The following is a 21285-nucleotide window of genomic DNA, read 5'->3' as shown; positions in this document are numbered from 1 at the left end:
TCACTAATAGTTGGCTCCATTGAAGAAAGCAGTAGTTTTCGATTTGGCCTCATCCCTAACCTAAGCAATAACTCAAAAAGAGTGCTGGTAGCATCTACACTTGTGGACATTTCTAAGGATGTAATTCCTGTGAGAGTCGCCAACGTGAATGAAAGGACAAGGAATACCCGGAAAGGGGAAGTGTTGGCAACTTATACTCCAGTAAACTGCATCATTAGAAGAATCAGTTCCCCCGAGACTGTCTTCTGAGTCCTTGACATCGAAGTTAATCGGGAGTGCGCCTTTATCGAAAGATCAAAGAACTGCTGCGGAACACTTGGTGGATGACTTCAAGCATCTGTTTTCATCTACATCGGAGGATGTTGGCCGTACGAATTTAACGCAGCATAGGATCTACACTGGAGAACATTCCCCTATTAAGCAGCATCAAAGATCACTACCGTTCGCCAAGAAGGAAGAGGTTGAGACCCTCCTAAAAGAGATGCAAGAGAATGACGTCATCGAATCCTCGTCCAGTCCTCGGGTCTCTCCTATCGTCTTGGTCCGAAAGAAAGACGGCTCCACCAGGACTCTCCTACGAATCCAGTCTGGTCTACTTAAACGATATCATCATCGTGGGACGCAGTTTCGAAGAACATCTAGGAATCTTAGGAAGGTGCTGCAAAAGCTTAAGGAAGCCAATCTAAAGTTAAGCCAGTCCAAATGTAATTTGTTCCACCGAGAAGTGACTACCTTGGTCACATCATTTGAGGGTGTACAAACCGATCCAGAAAAGGTATCTGCGGTCAAGAGTTGGAGTCGTCCCAAAAACGTCCATCAGCTGCGAAGTTTGCTGGGGCTCTGCACGTACTACCGGAAGTTTGTGAAGAGTTTTTCCAACATTGCACGACCTTTGCATAAGCTGACGGAGAGCAAGCAAAAGTTTGAATGGTCCAAAGAATGCGAAGATGCATTTCTACGGCTGTAGGAGGCTTTAACATCAACGCCTATTCTCTCATATCCTCAGCCTGGAAAATCCTTCATTCTCGATACTGATGCGAGCCACGAAGGCATCGGAGATGTTTTATCTCAAGAAATAGACGGCAACGAACATGTCATTGCTTACTGGAGCAAATGCTTATCAAAGTCGGAGTGAAATTACTGCGTCAACAGAAAGGAGCTGCTGACCATAGTTAAAGCTGTAGAACACTTCCATCATTACCTATACGGCCGAAAATTTCTGCTTCGGACACATTATGCCTCGTTAAATTGGTTTTTGAACTTCAAGAATCCAAAAGGCTAGACAGCCAGGTGGATACAGCGGCTCCAGGAATATGACATGGAGATCAAGCATCGAAAAGTGTTGTCTCACGGTAATGCAGACGCTTTATCAAGGAGACCGTGTCCTGAGAACTGCCACTATTGTTCCCGAATCAAGAAATAGTATGGAACGACCAGCCCTACTGCCTATCAGGTGACAGTGACTTCAACATCATCAGAACCTGATCCATGGAGTGACGACCAATTCGAAGATATCAACTTTGAAGTCTCGGATATAAAACCAATTTTGGAGTTCATGAAAAGTGACAGTCGGCGACCTAGCTGGCAGGACGTTTCCATCTTCAGTCCTGCAACAAAAAGATACTGGGCTTTGTAGAACTCACTCCATTTACGGAACGGCGTATTGTACCGAAAATGGGAATCTGATGACGACAATACATCTAGGTGGCAGATACTACTTCCCCGATCAAGGATTTCAGATTTTCTGAAAGAAATACATAGTAGTGCGACTGGAGGACATTTTGGTGCCTTGAAAACCCTCAATAAAGTTCGAGAGCGCCTCTTCTGGAGCAAGGCAAAGGATGACGTGGAGAAGTGGTGCCATTCTTATGACGCCTGTGCTGCCCGTAAATGACCGAGGAAAAGAAGCCGAGGGAAGCTACATCTGTACAAAGTTGGAGCTCCTTTCGAACGAATCGGGATCGACATCCTGGGTCCTCTACCAAGAACAGCTGATGGGAACAAATACATCCTTGTTTCTATTGACTATTTCACCAAATGGCTCGAAGAATATCCCATTCCAGATCAAGAAGCTACCACCGTAGCAGAGACTCTAGTCCAGCATTGAATCTCGAGATATGGAACAGCTTTGCAGATTCATTCCGATCAAGGGAGGAATTTCATCTCTGCTCTGTTTAAGGGCCTATGTCAAATTCTCATAATTGAGAGAACTAGGACAACACCACTACTCCCAGAATCGGACGGCATGGTAAAGAGATTTAACCGCACAATCCAGAATAATCTCTCGCTTATGGTCTCTAGAAATCTACAGGATTGGGACAAAAAGCTACCTCTGTTCCTGCTGGCCTACCTCAGTGCTGTCCGCGAAACTACTGGGTATGCCACATCTCAGATGCTCTTCGGATGAGAGCTTGGGCTACCTTGGTATCTCGTCTTCGGTCGTCCTCCAGATACGCCTTCATCGCCTGAGAAGTACATCTAGGATCTCCAGGCCCGGTTGGAAGAGTTCATAACTTCGCACGAGAGCGAATCTACATCGCGGCGGAGAAGATGAAGACCCGATACGACACAAGGTCCACTGGACATGAATTCCATGAAAGTGACAAGGTTTGGTTATGGAATCCCATCCGACGGAAAGGTCTTTCACCCAAATTGCAGTTGCATTGGGATGGAACCTACAAAGTCCTCATCCGACTGAATGACGTCGTAGTCAGTATGCAAAAATAACCTAACACAAAACCTAGGGTTGTACATTATGATCGGTTAGCCCCATACTATGGCAGATTGGACTCGACAGTAACTGAGTGTTTGGACATGGGTATGTGCAGCATCCTAGTACGCAAACCAGCCACCTGCCGCCCACCTGGCTTTTCTACTGTGAAAACGGAGCTTGAAAAAAAATAAATAAATAAAATAAAGTAAAAACAACCTACGTATAATAAAAGAATCACATCGTGTATGGCATGTCTTATTTTTAATTAGTATCGCATCATATACAAAAATTATTTGTAGAAAAAACAATCACCTAGTTTCCTTTTAGTAAATATTTCTTTGCACAAAAAGATTTTAAAAAATTTAATAATAGTGAATTTAATAACGATTCCAGTGACGTAAGATTCGTTATTTTATTACTTTTAAAAACGAAATGGAATCTTAAGATAGGGGGGGATCTGAAAAATCTTACTTACCCTTACGTGGGGGGAGGGGGGTTGACAATTCTTCAAATTCAATTTCAGGAATTCATCGCTCTCCTTCGAGGACTATTCAGTAGTTTGACAAATTTCGTCATTTACGACGATTCTTTCCGCGCAGGGGGAAAAGTTTGACGAAAAGCTTTAATGAGAGCATTTTCCACGAAGCCAGCTCGTCAAATATGACAAAAATTTCCTGACATTTGAGGATGCATTTCCGAGAGTGCAGTGAATTGAAAAAAAAAAAAAAAAATCTGACATCTCTATACTGATTTTTGCAACTACCAAATCATTTTAAATTTCAATCGCGTTAAATGCATAAAATCCTCTTCCCTACCTGGAACCTCTAAATAATCAAATACATGAAACAAAATTGCTTGACACCGCTAAAAACTCCCCGAACCATGAAATAGCATGGTAAAAGCTAAATATCTTAGATAAAAGTGTCATCTTTTCACGATTAAAAATTATCACAAGGAACATCGAGCATAAATTCTTTGGCACAGTGAATTGGGCGTGGGTCGCGTTTTTTGCAAACGTTTTCCCGACTAATGTGAAAAACACAGCCACTTATTCTCTGAAAGCAAATTGGCGCTATTTCGGTCTTTATTTCATAGCAGCACTTACGCGGTTTTGTCGCATATGCATAACAGCAATTTTCTGCAGGATGTGCAGAATGTCCCTGCTTCATATATAGACACAGCGTCATTTGAGGGGAGAGAGTGTCTGCAACCTCTTTCGCAATTCGAATTTTACCGAAACACAAAAGATATGAAATTAATGAACTCTTAATTTCCTCTATTGAGTTCTTAATTTTCTTTGAATGAGGTGGGCTATATGTAACCCCAAAATTATATTTCTGATGTATTAAATAAATTTTAGCAAATTAAACAGGTCAAAAAAAAAAAAAAAAAAACTTTTCTGTGTCTCAACATTTAACCCTGCAACCATCAAAACGCACTCATGATAATGCAAAACAAATTCAAGGTCAATTGCGTACTTTACTTTTCACTATTTCCTGTTTTCACTGAACGTTTGTTTTATGTGTACATCACACATAAAACAAGTGCATGTAATCACCAAAAATTAGCAAGCACATGAATTTGGTAATTTTTGACCCCGAAAGGAGTTTTTCAAGCAGGGAATTCCCATATCACAGGGTTGTCCATCATCCTCAAAAGCTATGAGTCACCCTTTTCAAATCCTGCGCAGTACCCCCTTCCTCTCCCCAGAATGAGAGCACCCAAATGAGACTAAGATTCTACAAAACACCTCTTAAAAAATTTCAATGGCAAAGTCTACGCCATGAACCCAACCTCCTCCTTCCTCATGAGTTCATTTGCATCTCATCACATTTCGCAAAAAAAAAAAAAAAAACACGAACTCTGAAATTTTGAATTCAAATTATGTTTTTCGCAATCACGAGTTGCGACAGGGGCCTACTCATTCGGGGCTATTGTTTCTAGAAATAGCTCCTGTCCCCATAAGCCTACCCCTCCTCGTGGGCGGTTGCGTGTGTATAGTTGTGTGTGTATGTGTAGGCGCTCGTGCGTGCATGTGTAGGCTTGTGTGTGTGCGTAGACTTGTGTGTATGCACGTAGGCGTGTGTGTATGTGTGTAAAGGCTTGTGTGTATGAGCGTGTGTGTGTATGTGTGTGTGAGTATGTGTGTGCGTGTGTGTGTGTAGGACATGGACGCCATCGACCAGGAGAAACGGATTCCAGGAGGCAGTGCTCGGAGCCGCGCCTGCAGAGGACGGTGGGCGGTGGTGCTGGTGTTCCTAGTCCAAGCTGAAAAAGGAACCACAACATCAAGGACGGTGAAATGAAAGCAATAAGCAATCGTGATTGCTCAAAAAAAAAAAAAAAAAAAAAAAAATAATTAATTGGAATTTTGACATCTTGAATTCAAATTATGTTTTTCGCAATCACGAGTGTGTGTGTGTATGTAGGAGTGTGTTTTTTTTGTGTGGGGGGATATGTGTATTTATGTGTAGGGGTATGTGTATGTGTGTGTAGGCATGCGTGTTTGTGTCTGTATGCAGGCATGAGTGTGGGTAGTTGTGTGTATGAGTGTTTATGTGTGTGGGGGGGGATATGTGTTTGTGTGGGTGTATGTGTAGGTGTCTGTATGTATGTGTGTGTATGTGTGTAGGTGCATGTATGTGTATGTGTGTGTAGGTGTATGTATGTGTATGTGTGTAGGTGTATGTATATGTGTTTGTGTGTAGTTGCGTGTAAGTGTAGGATATTGACGCAACGTGGAGACGGTTTTCGCTAGAGGAGCATCATCGTGAGGAGCCGGTCGACGGTGATGCTGCAGAGGGTGCTGGCGGGAAAATAAAATGATAGGACGCCAAAAACAGTCAAGTGAGAACAATAAGCAATCGTGATTGCTCAAAAAAAAATGTAACAAAATATTTAAATGCCTGTGAGACGGAACTTGATCACACTAAAGCCATGTATGCTAGGCTTTAGATCTCACAGGCTTATGTTTAGTACGATACTCTGCAGAAGTAAAAAAACCCCAAAGCCCTTGCTGCAAAGTTTTCTTCGCAACCGTTGATCAATAAATTAATCAAAATCTAATACCTAATAACGCGTTCCAAAATTCAATTAATAGCTGAAAAGACAAATCATTTTTATAAAAGTCGCTGAAAACGTTGAAAAAAAGGATCACTTACTTAACATGACTTCGATGTTATGGAATGAAATCAGTTCATCTTCATTGACAATATCAACGATGATTTCAGGCGATGTTTGCAGAATATTTTGAAGAATTGATAGTACGTACTTTTTTCTTAAATTTAAATGATGCGGATTCTCTAAATATGAGAATGCACAGGCGTAGCATAAATTACACCTTTTGTTTTGGTTTTTAATTTCTAAAAGCCATTTGTCTGCATGTCTTGGGGACGACAGACAGGTTAATGGAATTTCCTCCATTAGTCCTGTAAGAAAAGAAAACAATTGATGAGAAGAGTATTCTATAAAAATACATTCTTTAAGTGAGTTGTAATAAATGTAAACTAATCAAATAATTAAGTTTAATAATGTGGCTTGCATACGATTCAAGAAGTGAGGCAGTGAGAAGCAAAGGGATGTAAGTATATTTTTTACTTTCTTCTACAACCCAAATTCAAGAAAAGAAAAAAAAAAAAACTTTTCAAGAAAAAGCTTAATTTAACAAAATATAAATGCAAAGTAGGTATTTAAATGAACGTGCCGTATTTCTTACAGTTTAAAGTATACATAACATTTCATATACAGTCGGCTCCTGCTATAACGCGATTCGACTTACGTGAAATAGTTACAACGCGAATTTTTCATGAGTAACAAATTTTAGAGCTAAAGCGAATTTTTTTGGAAGGAAGTATCAGCTTTATATTGGCTACTAAATATTGATTTTGTGAATATTATTACATTCCTTTAAGCATCACTGACAGCGAAAGTTCCCATACCAAATTAGTCTACGTGTCGCGTTAGTTTCAAATAACCATTCAGCATCTTTCATTTATTTATTTATTTATTTTCATTCTACATATTAAAGTTGATGAAATATAATGGTACCTTCATCTAAAGTTCGTGAAGATGGAAAGAAAAAGAAAGTTTCTGATAAAAAAAAAGTAAAAGCTAAGATTCTTGATATGCTTGAACAACTACAAAACGTCGACGGTAACGCAATAATAAGTATGAGTGAATCTTCCATACGTACAATTAAAATTCAAAACAAAAAGATATCCGTAAAAGTTCAGAACTTAAGTTTCAATATTGAAGCTTGCAGAGCAGTTTAGCAAAGTAAATATTATGAAAATGGAAGCTGATCTTGTATTGTGGGTGAGGAAGAGGGGCTGCTGCCACAAATTGAAACGTTATAAAAGAAAAGGCAAAGCAACCGTATTTAAAAATGTATTAGATAATAACGATCTGATAATGAAGAAAATATAATATCATCATTATCTTGATCTTTTAACTCATAAATATTATTACTGTATCTACTGTTAGAGTACTATTATAGTACAGCATTTTATTATTACTAAATACTGTGCGTACTATGTTATTTTATTTTATGTCTTTCCCTCCCATTGATCATTCATTTTGTGCATCTTAATCTTAAGTATTTCATGTTGAATAAAACTTTTTTATTTTTTAAATACAGTAAACGTTCAGTTCTTTATGTAAGAAACTGTAGCGTACTGTTGAAGAATGCTACAAAGCAGTTTGAGGGGTAATTATGAGTGTCTAAAAGAATTTAATAGGCTTCTAAAAAAATTGTATACATATATTTCTCCACAACGCGAAATTTCGACTTACGCGAGGAGTTTTGGAGCGCATCCCTCGCTTAAGTCGGGACGCGACTGTAGACTTAATTTTAAAAAAAATCATCTTAAGAAAGAATAATCCAAAAGGGGAGTTATAATCCCTCAACTTTTCAATATTGAAACTTTAAAAACGTAATGTTAGTGGGTCTTCATTAACGTTAGGGGAAGGACTCGAGATCGAGGGCTCTCCCCAGGAATTTTTTCGGAATTGAAGTTCTAAAAACGTAATTGAAGGCCCTCATTAACGACATTTTTGAAAAAGTTTTCGCTTCTGGCCATTTTTTCGAAATTGACTTCCAATAATTCAAAAGTTTTGGTCATCTTCGATGACATTGGAGAGAGGGGTTAGGGAACTCTCCTCTGGAAAATTTTCGGAATTAAAAGTCGTAAAAATACTGTTGTAGACGATTTTTGTGATGTGTTAGGGGGAAGGGGGCGTGTGGTGACTTCCCGGAATTTTTTTGGATTTACGAACTTTTTTGGGGGGAGGGGGCAATCGCCGCCCCCGTTGGATCCACCACTGCCCACAGACTATCTGTTATGAAAGTGCAAAATTAATGATGCTCCGATTATCTGTGCTTTTTCCCCCAGCAAAGTTAAAACAATTGAACCTCAATTTACAGTTAAAAAAAGGACTGCTCTTGTGCCTGTAAGGTTGTTTTTTTTTACAGATTTCCTTTTACTCTATTGATTGCAGCTATGTAAATTAAGCAATCTAACAGATAAACAAAAAGCTGTCTCTGTTTGTCCCCCCCCCTCAAAAGTACAGTAAAACTAAGCGAAAAAAACGCAAAACACAAACATCCTCCCCTCAAAAAAAAAAAAAAAAAGTTAAATACGTTGCAAATAACTTCTTACCCTTTTAACAAGAAGGGGGTAAAAAGTCTCACCATTTTGTGCGTCGGGTTTGAGGAGAAGGGGGGGGGGGACAAAAAATATTCTTTTTAAAATTCTCTTACTTAAAAAATTACTCAAAAGTTACGGAAACCACTCTATAACAGTAAAATAATAAACTCTAATAAACAAAAAATGTTCATTAACCGGAGTGCCCTGGCGGGGAGTGGGGGGAGAGTTCCATGGCGCAAATTGCGCCATTGTAATTTTTTTTTTTGAGGGCTTTTATTCTGGAAGGATATTTCCGTTACGCTCGAGGGGTGCTCCATCGCTTTTTTTTTGGGGGGGGGGGAGGGGGTGTGATTTGCATTCCAAAATCAACGATTACAGTGAAATTCATAGACAACACTGATTTTTAACTTTTCCGAAACAGGTTAAAATGCCTCACTAGCCCAAAGATATAGACAGTGGCATAGCTACAGTTTCTGCCGGGTGATTCCCATATTTGCCAACCTTTCATTGAGACATATCAAATACATTAAACAATCAAAAATTAATGAACTTGAAATTGAAAACATTTATGGAAGTAAGGGGGAACTAATTTAATCCATATTCTTCCTACCAGGAAAAAGGGGGGGAGGGGGTTGTCAGGTGCCAATCTTGGAGAAATATTCTAAATTTGCTTCAAAAATTGCAGTAACGTTTGGGGGGATGGGGTTCTCTCCCAAATCTTCATCAAAACTGAAGTCAGTTTTAGCCTTTGGTGAAATTAGGAAGTCAGAGTCTTTTCTTAAATATTTTCCAAACTTTAAGTGTTAAAAATAAAATTTAAGTCTGTCTTAGAGGAACGAAAAGAGAATGAGAAAGGTTTAGAAGTTCACTATGGAAATATTTAAACTTTGAACACAGAAAAGCGCAATTGTAGTCTTACCAAAACCTTACATTTCGAAGGACTTTTTCTTCTTTGCTTCCAATAATAGATTTAAAGTATGATTCCCTTATTTAAATTTTTTCACATTAAAGGTGCTGAATTGCTGACCCCCAAAAGTATGCCCCCCGGGGCCGACCGCCCCCTCCGCCCCACCCTAGCTACGCCACTAGATATAAAAATGTCAGAAGGCTCATCCTAAAATGATCTAAGTGAGACTCAGAAACCAATTAAGTTGTTATTTAACTGTTAAGAGCGTTAAAATGATATCAGAAACTAAATCCCTTTGAAGCCCCAAAAAAGTTCAAATTGACTGTAGTTTCCTTCGTCCTTCTTAAATAATTTACTTCAACTTTTGATTGGACAAATTTGGATCTACTAGTTTTAACTCTGAATTCCCACATTACAATCTAAATCACAGCATCGTCTTATCATGCCAGTATAGTAAAGTAATGGAAGAAAAAGTTAGAAAGACACTTACACATAAATATAAAAATTATTGTAGTTTAGTAAAAGGGGGAAAGGGCGAGCTTGGGTAAAACTTAAAAGTAGGTGAGATATTCATCCTCGACTACACTACTATCTAAAACAAATTTAAATCAAAATTTATGAAATTTACTTGATTAAAATAGTAGCAATTGCAAATAATTTCTTTAATTCCATATCATTGGTTTCAGAAATTAGCGGTCACGGACGCAATGAAGGTCACTTTGCCCCCACCGCCCCCTAGTAAATCCCCCACTGAAGCCTTTTGCTAATAGTTAGTTGAAATATATAAGTAAAACATTCTCTTAAGCAAAAAAATTTCCTGGAATTTTAATCTTGAATAAAATTTATAATTGTTTTTATTAATTGGTAATATGTTTAATAAACATGGAGCAGCTTTGTAGCTCTTTTTTCATAGTTAAATTTGTAATTATGATATTATATATAAATAGTTGCAATTTTCATCCTTTTTTAGAATGATATTTTAATTTTTTTTCCTATTTTTTAAAGCATAATTTTCCTTTTTTTTTCCCTATTTTTTAAAGCATAATTTTCTTATTTTTTCCTATTTATGAAATGTTTGCTCCTATTTTTCCTACTATTTTTTTCTAAAACCTGTCTGCGGAGCCTGAAATTGAGATCAAGGAACAATGAATAACCTTTCGGCATATGACATTTGACTTCAAAAATGTTGCTACAATAAAAAAATTGAAGTAATCAGAACAGTACGGTAACTGGATGACAGCCTGGTAACTAACTGACTGACGTTTCTAAACTCCCTATACATCCTCAGTAACGTAACTAGGGGTTGGCAGGAGTGGCTCTCGCCAGGGGGCGGCATTTCGACTAATAGAAAAAAAAAATTAGAGATTTTTTTTTGTTCATATAGTTTAAAAAAAAATGCTTAAATTTTAAAAAAATTGCAAGAAAAAGAGTTAGAGGGGGTATATTTAAGGTATTCCGTTTTAACCTACAAGACCTCTATTTTCGCAACCGTTAGTCCTAGATGCATACTTCCAATTGCAAAAATGTTTAAAATCAGATGCAGGGTAATATATTGAAAGTTTGAAGCGAAAATAAAAATAAGTCAAAAAATACAAAATTTAACTTTTTATACGACCCCTACAGGTGTTGTCCACAGGGGGACTATGGTGCAAGGTGCGCCATAATTTTTTTTTGGGGGGGGAGGATTTTTTTTCTAGAAGTTTTTTTTTCTTTGAACATGAAATTTTTGATAGGAAAAAAATATTTAAACTTATTCATCAAGAAATACATGCATAAATAACACCTTTTTGACGTACTTATTCCAAAATTTATAAGCCGTGTCTTTTTTTCAATAAACGAATCATCAAAGACGGGATGGAGTCAGTGTCCGATGCAAATCAGGATCAGACGATTTGATTTCTTTTTGATTTATTATAAACCAGCTGTGTAGCCCGGCTTGGCAAGATCTACCTCGAAAATAAAAGTTGTGTCAAGTGATGTGTGTTTAACCATCAGGATTGAACAAATAAAATATCTGTAAAAATTTCCCGACAGATCACTGAAAAATAACGAGAAAAGAAAAATTTTGAATCCCCCGATTACAGGAGAAGACTCAAAACAAAAGCAAGGATTCGATTTGTTCGCCAGTCGAGAAAAAAAAATTTCAACAGATGTTTCTTCCCAATGATTTTCTTGGAGATAATTAAAACTGAGCTCGCCGTAGAGGTTAAATTTCCGATTTAATATTGACGTTTCTTTACTTAAAAATGAGTAAAACTCATTTTCTCCGGTTGATTTTACAGCCTTGTTGATGGTTTTGAAATCCAAGGGGAAGTAAATCTACTTCAGGGGTATTTTTGCGGGGTTTCGAATAAGACTAAAATCGAACCGATCGGATAATTATTTCGTGTCATTCAAGGTCCTAAAACTAAAATTCGAACGGTTTGGTCTTTGTCGCTTGAAAATCCCTCTACGCTCCTTCTCGAATGCCCAAGTATCTCCCTGTCAAATTTGGTCGAGATCCGACATAAACAGGATTTGTATAGAGAACATGCATACATATATGCACACATATTCTTTGCTTTATTCATTCAGATTTTCTGGAAGTAGCACAGTTCTGTATGAGGAATACATGTAACAGTGACGAGAGGAAGGTCAAAAATGGCTAAAATCAAGTTTTTTTTAATTGTTTTTTTCCCTGGTTTCGAATAACTTATTTTTAAGCCCAACTTGAAAATTAATGTATGTGCTTTCTTCATAAATTAGCTTCAGTTTATGCAGAATGTTTCATTTCACTTTACTCTCGTTTTTTCAACCATTTTTAAATTGACTGTTCTTTCAATTTATCATTAGATGACTCTTATAAAATTTTCAATGACGTTAGGTTTCACTGTTGGAAGTAGAAGTTTGTTCTTAAGGTATTTTAATTATTTTTCTTAAATCATTTTTATTTTCTTCTGTATCTGACATGTACTAAGTACTAAGCTATACTGACTATACTAAGTGCTCCGTTTTAATCTGCAAGACCTTTATTTTCGCAATAGTTAGTCCTAGATGTATAATTCTAATTGCAAAAATGTTCAAACTCAGATGCAGAGTCAAGATATTGAAAGTTTGAAGCAAAAATAAAAATGACTCAAAAAATATAAAATTCAACTTTTTATACAGGCCCTAGGTCCCCTAACTAATATTTAGAGAAATAATCTCAATTTAAAACTATTACTGACACAAAAAACTTGACATTTGTGCGACCAAAACTCAAGGAGATATGCAATTTGAAAGTTTTAAGGGACCATACAAAAGAGGAGATTGGAACTTATCGCCCTTTCAGAAGGATGACAGGTCGTCGAGGTAAGAAAAACAAAGTATTTATATTTTCCATTGCTATTCAAAATTTCATGCAAATGTTATGCCGTGATACGAAAAAACACAATACAAAAACTCGAACAATTTGAAAAACCACACTCTAAGCACACATATCATTTTAAGCACTTGTTAACCGGTATATTTTCCCCCAAAAGGTGCTATTGACGGCGAGTGAAGAGTGGTCTAAATCACAAAACGCTGCGTTTCATATCTCGGTGAATATTGGTCGTACTAATTTCAAACGTTTAGTGTTGGAATTATTTTTCAATGGAGATTATTTCCTTAAACATAAGTTAAGGGACCTGGGAGCGGTATAAAAAGTTAAATTTTGTTTTTTATGACTCATTTTTGTTTTTACTTCAAATTTTCAATATCTTAACTAGACATCTGATTTTGAACATTTTTGCAACTGGAAGTATACATCTAAGACTAACGGTTGCGAAAATAAAGGTCTTGCAGGTTAAAACGGAACACCCTGTATATAGAAGTATTAGATTCGTGAAAATTTTCGAGTTTTGAATTTCGATGTGTGCTGAATAGCTGAATCAATTTTGAGGATTTCCGAAACGTATCTGTCATGGTGAACTTGTGTGTGACCTATCTTTTCTGCATTTGCGACTTTAATTTCGATAAACTTCTAGGAGAGATCCCCCACTGTGACGCCCAAAATACGCCCTCTCTGTCATTAAGAGTCATCTAAAACTGATCTCCCAGAACTGCAATTTCGGAAAATTTATGGGGAGAGCCCCTGAACCTTCCCTCTTCTTAACACAATCAAAAACAATCTGCAATTGCCTTTTTGGAGTTTCAATTTCGAAAAATTGCTAGGGGAATGCCACCAAACTTCTCCTTACACTAACATTAAAAAAATCTGTCAAAATGCGTTTCTTACTCAACAAGTTCGAACATTTAAGTGGAGTGCCCCTCTCCCTTCTCCCACTCTTATAAGAATCATTAAAGATCGTCTTAAATTTGGTTTTCAAAGCTTCAATCTCGAAAAAAATTTCTGGAGAATGCTTCCGAAAACCCCCATCCCTAACGTCACGAAGATCTGCTACAATTGCGATTTTAGAGCTTCAATTTCCGAAATTTCCGAAAACTACCTGTCCCCTAACCATAGACAGCCTGAAATCGCCATTTTAAGACTTCAATCTCGAAATTTTTCTGAATGAGACCTCCAGAATCTCTTTTCTACCTAACATTACAACAGTTTAAAACTGCGTTTTTAGAGCTACTATATTGAAAACGTTTTGGGAGAGAGTCCTCGAAACCACCCACTCTCACTTACTTAACAGAAGAGTATCTACAGTTGCTTTTTTGATATTTCAATTTCGAAAAAAATACCGGGAAGGGACGACCGAATCGTTTCAATCGAAGCCACCAAACCTACCCAATTAATGTCTAAAATTGTTTTTATAACTACAATTTCAAAAACTTTCCGGGGAAGAAATCCCCGGAACCCCCTCCCCCCTGTTTGACTGAATATTATACTTCCAACAAGAAGGTTCAACTTGCTTGCTACAAGGTTCAATTAGCAGAAAGGAGAATCCACTCTGTATGTTTTTCACACACATACATACGTTTGAAAAAAAAAAATCTCTAAACTTTTTTACTCAAGGGCCATAATGTAAGTTTTGGGAAGTGATACGTGTCAACAATATTTCAGTTCAGATGGCAGCAGTTAGCGTTACCCCCTCCTCCCCCCCCCCCCCCCGTTAATTTGCTTGGGAATTAGAAACTCGAAAAATTGTTACCTTTAACCTTATTTGAAAGCAAGAAAATTTTTGGGGGGAATTTGCGCCATTGTGCTTGGGGGGGGGGCATCCCCTGGGGCCATAGGTCCCCTAACTTACATTTAGGGAAATACTCTCCATTGAAAATTATTGCAAACACAAAAAAATGACATTTGTGTTACCAAAATTCACGGAGATATTCGAGTTTGAAATTTTTAGGGACCGTAAACAAAATAACATCGAAAAATTTCGCCTTGCCAGACGAATAGCGAACTTTTAGACAAGGTATGATAATGAGAAATTTTTGTCAAAGTCGGAAAATTTATACTTTTCACTATTTTGAAAACCAAATACAGATGCTGTAGTACTATAGTACAAAAAAAAAAAAAAAAAAATCAGTGTAAAAGTACTTACAGTTCAATACAAAGAATTTGAAACAAAACACACTAAGTATTGCTTTTTTGCAAGTTAGCACAAAAATGAAAAACGAAACACAAGAGAAATGAACAATATGTAATGCAAAAATATTATCTTTTTTTATTTGGTCATTCATAGCTGCTCAAAATGTTTTCCTTGGACCAACATACATAGTTGGATACGGGATAAAAATTCTGCTTGTACGTTTTGCAGCATCACTGGCGTAACGCATCTGGCTGCGGATAAAATTATATTCTGCAAATCTGTTACGCTCACTGAATCTACTTCGTAGACTTTCCTTTTTAAAAATCCCCAGGGGAAAAAAATCACCGGGACTTTTCTACGCTACCCGTTTCCCGTAAAAGCTTTACAACACCTAATACCGTATGTGTAGATGGTTTTCTATAATTTGAAAACTTAATTGCTTATTGCCTAGCAGCTTCTTTTCCATCCCAATTACATTGCCAATAAAGCAGCACCATTTCGACATACTGTTCCGTAGTGTACAATTTAACTTTCAGAACTGGCGAAATGCATCTGCTTAAGCCAATTTTATTCTGCAGTGAAGGGCTTACGTAATTTCAAGCAATCACTATGCAGTCTGAAATTTACACATAAGCAAATTTAACAAAACATTTTCATTCTTTCTTATTCAAATTTTAATTTCTTTTTATTATTTAAATTTCTATATTAAATAACTTTGAATAGTTAAAACATTTTCACACACACACAAAAAAAAAAAAAAAATATTTTGTTATTCGAGCGCTTTAAATGGTGTACATACACTAATTAATTCGATACAAACTGTTACTTTTACGGGAAGACAGTAGTTACGGTTTCAAACATTGCGCCCTTCTCAGCGGAAAATTATTAGATACGTTCTTTTAGCACATATATGCACCCTGAAAGCAGGTAAAACAACATGAGTGTAAAGTGGTATAGGTCACTAAATTTCACATTTCATATCTCAGTAAATATTGGTCGTATTAATGACATTTTTTTTTGGTGTTCGTAATAATTTTCAATGGACATTATTTCCCTAATATAAGTTAGGGGACCTAGGGCCCGTATAAAAAGTTACATTTTGTATTTTTTGACTAGTTTTTTTGTTTGCTTCAAAACTTCAATATCTTAGTCCTGCACCTGATTTTGAACATTTTTGCAATTGGAATACTACATCTAGGACTAACGGTTGCGAAAATAAAGATCTTGCAGGTTAAAACGGAACATCCTGTACATAAACATACACTATATGACCATAAGTATTGGGACACTTTCGAAAAATTCACATTTTTACGGATTTCTCGAGAAATAAAAGACCAATTACTCTGCAATTTTTTCATTTAAAGCATACTCCAGCCACCATTTTCCAACAAAAATTAAGTCTACTATTCATTTAGGGGACGAACAACAAATTGAGGAAGCAAAAAAAGGTTTTTGATCAGTTTTCATTGTAAATAACTGACAATAAGCTATAGATTTCAGAAATACGTGAAAAACCTATCGAGAATTTATTTTTATATTTTCGTGCAAGTATCTCTTATACCCGCGAAGATATAAGAATTTCTTTCAAAATTAAAATTTTTTTTTTTTTGAAAGTTTTCGGCTTGCATCACGCAGTTTTGCGTCAAACGTAACTAAACTTTCAGAATATTTGACAGCATATTAGACAAACATAATAATTAAACTTGAAGTTGAAATATTGAAATTTTAATGCAATACGAAAGTTTAAAGCAATTAATTTTTAAGTGCGCATGCGCGAAAGATAGCAATTTATAACCTTTAAAGTCGGAAGCCCAGATATAGCCTACATCTCATAAAAAAATCCACCTTGATATCTTTAAAATCTAAAAGTTATCAGCAATCTAATGAGCCGAATTTTAGTAATTCTTGGCTAGACGACGAATCGCCAGGGATCGTTCGCAAATAATCCGTTCTTATCATGAATCACTCTGCAACGATAGCAGGAAAGTGTTGCCAGTTTGCGAATGAACCCTAGCCATTCGTCGCCTTTCCAAGAACTATAGAAATTCGGCTCCTTACATCGATGATAACTTTTTTAATTTTAAAGATATCAAGGTGGAATTTTTTAATGAGTTGTAGGACATACGAGCTTTGGATTATAAATGTTATAAATTGCTACCTTTCGCGCATGTGCAGTGAAATATTAATTGCGCTAAACGTTCATAATTTATTAAATTTTCAATATTTTTACTTCAAATTTTATTATGATGTTTCTCTAATATGCTGTTAAACATTCTGAAAGTTTAATAACGTTTGAAGAAAAGCTCTGCGTGATATGAGCCAAAAACTTCAAAAAAAAAAAAAAAAAATGCATTTTGAAAAGAAATGCTTATATCTCCGTGGGTATAAAAGATACTTTTACGAAAATATAAAAATGAATTTTTGATAGATTTTTTACTGATTTCTGAAATTAATAGCTTATTCCCAGCTATTTACAATGAAAAATGATCAAAAACTATTTTTTCTTTCCTCAATTTGTTGCTGGTCCCCTAAATGAATAGCAGACTCAATTGTTATTGGAAAATGATGGCTAGCGTATACCTTTTATTTGGAAAAAAATACAGAGCAATTGGTCTAGTATTTCTCGAAAAATATATAAAAATGTGAATTTTTGAAAGCGTGCCAATACTTTTAGTCATATAGTGTACATAACATATACAGAAGGAACATTGGGCATCATTGAAGATTATTCTAAAAAAGAAAATAAGAAAAAAAATACAATGCTGCCTCCTATTTTGTCGAATCAATTAATCAAAATCAATTTATCCAAAAAAAGGAGGTCACAATGACCTCCGGTGACTTTCCATGTGGGCGAACCTGAGGGGGGAGCGCAATTTCTTCAATTCGCCAGGGGCGCTAGACCCTATAGTTACGCTACTGTACATCCTAACACAGGGTTAGCTTAAAAGAATATCCTGGTTATAAAAATTTATATTTCGTAACACTTAGCACTATAAATGATACATAAAAATAAACTGTCCAAGTTTCTTTTCACTCACAAATGTTCAATGTGTGCACCTTCCGTAACCCGACACACATCTACCATACATTTTGGAGTGTTTCACTGTCAATTTTTTGTAATGCTACACATATGCGATCTTTCAGTTCTTGCAATGTTATAGGTAATGGTGGTGTGTAGACAATGGTGGTACACTGTCTTTGACGAAACCTCATAAAAAAGACAAAAAAAAAAAAAAAAAAAATCACATGGGGTTAGGTTTGGGGATCTGACTGGTCAACGCATAAAGGGTAAATCATCATCACCTTCACTGCCAATCCAACGTTGCGGAACGTTAGTGACGCAGCGAAAAGGGGGAGGGGGGTATAAACTCTCCACAGAGGTATTGTTTTTAACATTGTTGCCAATCCTAATACAGTAGTTAATACACGGGTAAGGACTGTTGAGAACAAAAAACCATTTTGGCAGGAATTTCTGGCTGCGCTAGTGCGGAAAGTGCACGTTTAAGTAGTCACGTAAGTTCAAAAAGATTTGGTCATTTTATCTTTATTTTTATGTATCATTTATAGTGGCAAGCTTAATGATTCGTTCATGATACATAATATTTTTTTAACTGGGACATTCTTTTATGCTAACCCAGTATTAAAAAAAAGAAAAAAAAAGAAAAAAAAACAGAATTATGCAGTAAAACATACAAATAAGTGTACACAAAAGCAAAGCCCAGATGGACTAGACCAGAGGCCCCTCAGCTTATGAGACCCTCAAAATTATTGACCATATAGAAAATTAGAATACAATACAGTTTTATATGCTTTTTATGATGTTTGAAAGAAAGAGCGATACAAAACATATACAAAGATATGTGATTTTTAACATCAAAACAACTATTTTTTTCTACCTAGTATTTCGTTCAAGTAGTTTACACCCTCAGTGTACCCTAGCTGTATCATATGAAATGACAAAAACTGTAGATTGCTTGTAACTCTGCAGCACTTCCTTTGATAGTATTGTTTAAGGTAGTACTAGTAGTGCTTAACCCTTTTTTACTCGAGGGCCGCATCTCATACTAAGATGAATCCCACGGGTCAGAATACAATTATTTTAAGTAATTTTAGATAGCATGGGAGAATGCGGAGAAGGAAATCTAATTATAAACCAAGAATTGTTGTAATCAATTACTACATGCTTTTTTTTTTTTTTTATCGATACGATGTTTCCATTTAGTTATTCGATACCATTTCAACAATTATCCGTCACATAAGGCCCGCGGGCCGTGGGTTGGGCACCACTCCTCTACCTGATCCTATCTAATTACTGCTTCGCGAACTTTTAATCACTCAATGAAACCGAAGAAAACTGGGATCAAGTAAGTGACCAGATGATTTCAGCAGAGGAGTTCCCTTCGGTAACTGAACAATTTTCAGGTTTTGGAAAACAATAAATGAATTAACAAATTAAATGAATCATGCAAAAATCAATTCGATATTTTTTTTCTATAAATTAATATTATGGCTACCTGTTACAAATAAATTAATAGATAATAAAATAATTTAAATTTTTACTAAATGCTTTTTGTTCTTAATTACAATATTTAACAGTAATAAATGAAATAAACTGCTAAAAGCTTAATTTTTTACGGTCAAATTCTCAACTACCTGTTAATAGTTCATTAATAGATGGTTGCTTTAGTGGTTTATACAGATATTAATTTTGATAATGAGTTTAAAAAAAGAAAACTCTAAAATAGGGCCCAACACGAGCACGAGGTATCTGGCCAGTGTAAAAATGTAATGCTAACAGACCATTTGAGACTACGACTGTGAAAACTTGACTCCACCTGTCGAGGAGCAATTAGATACAGGTCTTTTAGGGTCAGAACCTCCAGAGTTTTTCTGGAAATAGTTAGCTAGTGCACATTACGTTGACCGTTGAACATCAGTGACCTTTAGAGAATACAGTGGCCGCCGCTTATATGAATCACGTTTGTTCTACGCAGTTTTGATTCCATAAAGCGGCTGATTCAATAAAGCAGCTAATTCAATAAAGCTAGATTTTGTTCTGTTTTTGGCAATTTGATTCATTAGAGCGGTTGATTGAATAAACCGGCGTCCACTGTACTACAACTCTACAAAGTTCCAAGCCGTGCTCTCTCTTTATCAATCTTTCATGAGAGGTTTAAGAAGAAAAAAAAAAATCCGCATCTGTTCCAGAGGCGAAGCTAGACCCGACTTTCGGAGGGGGGGGGGGTTCTTCTTTTATATATATATATATATATATATATATATATATATATATATATATATATATATATATATATATATATATATATATATATATATATATATATGTGTGTGTGTGTGTGTGTGTGTGTGTGTGTGTGTGTGTGTGTAAATTTTTTTAGTATTAAAAAAAATAAGAGGGAGGTGAATCTTACATACTTTGGAATGGGGTTCCCCAATTCCGATACTTGTGTCAAACAAAACAAAAGCAAAGAATTTTTTATTTTTTTAATGTTATGGAAAATTCAACTTTTTTTTCTTTTCCTTCCATTTAATTTAAAGTGAAATTTTCTAGCAACGTCTTGTCAAAACCAGTCTATCCAAATCAGGGGGAAATCAAATATCTGATGAGCGTGTTCCGTTCATTTCAGTGTGACTGCTTAATTTAGAGGTTAACACACATCTACAAAAGCTGGCATCCCTGAAAGCTAATAGATACTTCCATTTCCGCCTATAAACTGGATGTTTGGCTTTCAATCTCATCGGTGGTCAGACTATAAAGATATTATATTTATAAAGATATATCTATAAAGATATTTATTTTTATTTTATTAGCTGCTTTAGAATTTACATAAATATCTATTTGAGAGAGCAACAGCAATTTTCGGGTATTATGAACAGAAGTCTTTTTTATTTTCTACTTTTTAATCCGAACCAAGCTAATAGAAATAATCTAGATTCATCTCGTTTTTAAACATTTTATTCATGTAATGCTATGCAGTTTTTCTTTTGAATTAAAATAAAATTACCTTCAGAAGGGTCCGATGGGACTAACGCTGCTTTGCAGACTGTACTTCGTTTTCTTCAGACGACGTTAACTTTCTCTTTTTAGAGCAATCCTTTTCGTCATTTTAATTTTTTTCTTTGAGTTGAAAAAAGCTTGTTATCGGTCTTGTTCGTTTCATTATGCAACAACTTTCACTTAGAATGTACTACTTTAAACAGACTGTGCGTTTCCAAAAGAATACGCAGTAAATACTGGCTGAAGAATCAATGTGATTGCAATGGATACTCTGGTTAGCAAAGGTAGTTTTGACTATGACCTATGACACACACGAAACCAGACCAACAAAAACCTCTATCGTCTCGAATTCCGGTTATGCTATCATTTTCGGATTCGAAGCCCAATGATCTTCAAAGCAGCAAACAAGAACATTTTCTTCAACTCAGAAACAGAGGAATTGTCTTCGAGAGCTGAGGAGGCAGTAAATGCGTTCCACAAATAGGCTTTCCAGGAAGATTAACCAAAGGATAGTCGTTTCG

At 36.0% G+C, this 21285-nt stretch overlaps 1 protein-coding gene across 3 annotated transcripts in view; it reads right to left on the bottom strand.

Annotated features, from left to right (window-relative positions):
* Window positions 1-21285, bottom strand: part of LOC129222050 (uncharacterized) — a 147409-nt gene that overhangs the window by 89452 nt on the left and 36672 nt on the right. For 2 of the 3 annotated variants that reach the window (XM_054856471.1, XM_054856470.1), the window contains exon 2: window positions 5875-6141. In XM_054856471.1, coding sequence (XP_054712446.1) covers window positions 5875-6136 — 262 coding nt within the window. In that variant the 5' untranslated portion in view covers window positions 6137-6141. Of the gene's footprint in view, window positions 1-5874; window positions 6142-20771; window positions 20977-21285 lie in introns of those variants that run through there. The other variant, XM_054856472.1, reaches the window with a different exon arrangement.

This window comes from Uloborus diversus, chromosome 5, assembly GCF_026930045.1.
Source record: "Uloborus diversus isolate 005 chromosome 5, Udiv.v.3.1, whole genome shotgun sequence".
Classification (NCBI taxonomy): domain Eukaryota; kingdom Metazoa; phylum Arthropoda; class Arachnida; order Araneae; family Uloboridae; genus Uloborus; species Uloborus diversus.
The sequence above is the reverse complement of the archived record's forward strand: the minus strand, read 5'-3'. Positions and strand labels throughout refer to the sequence as shown.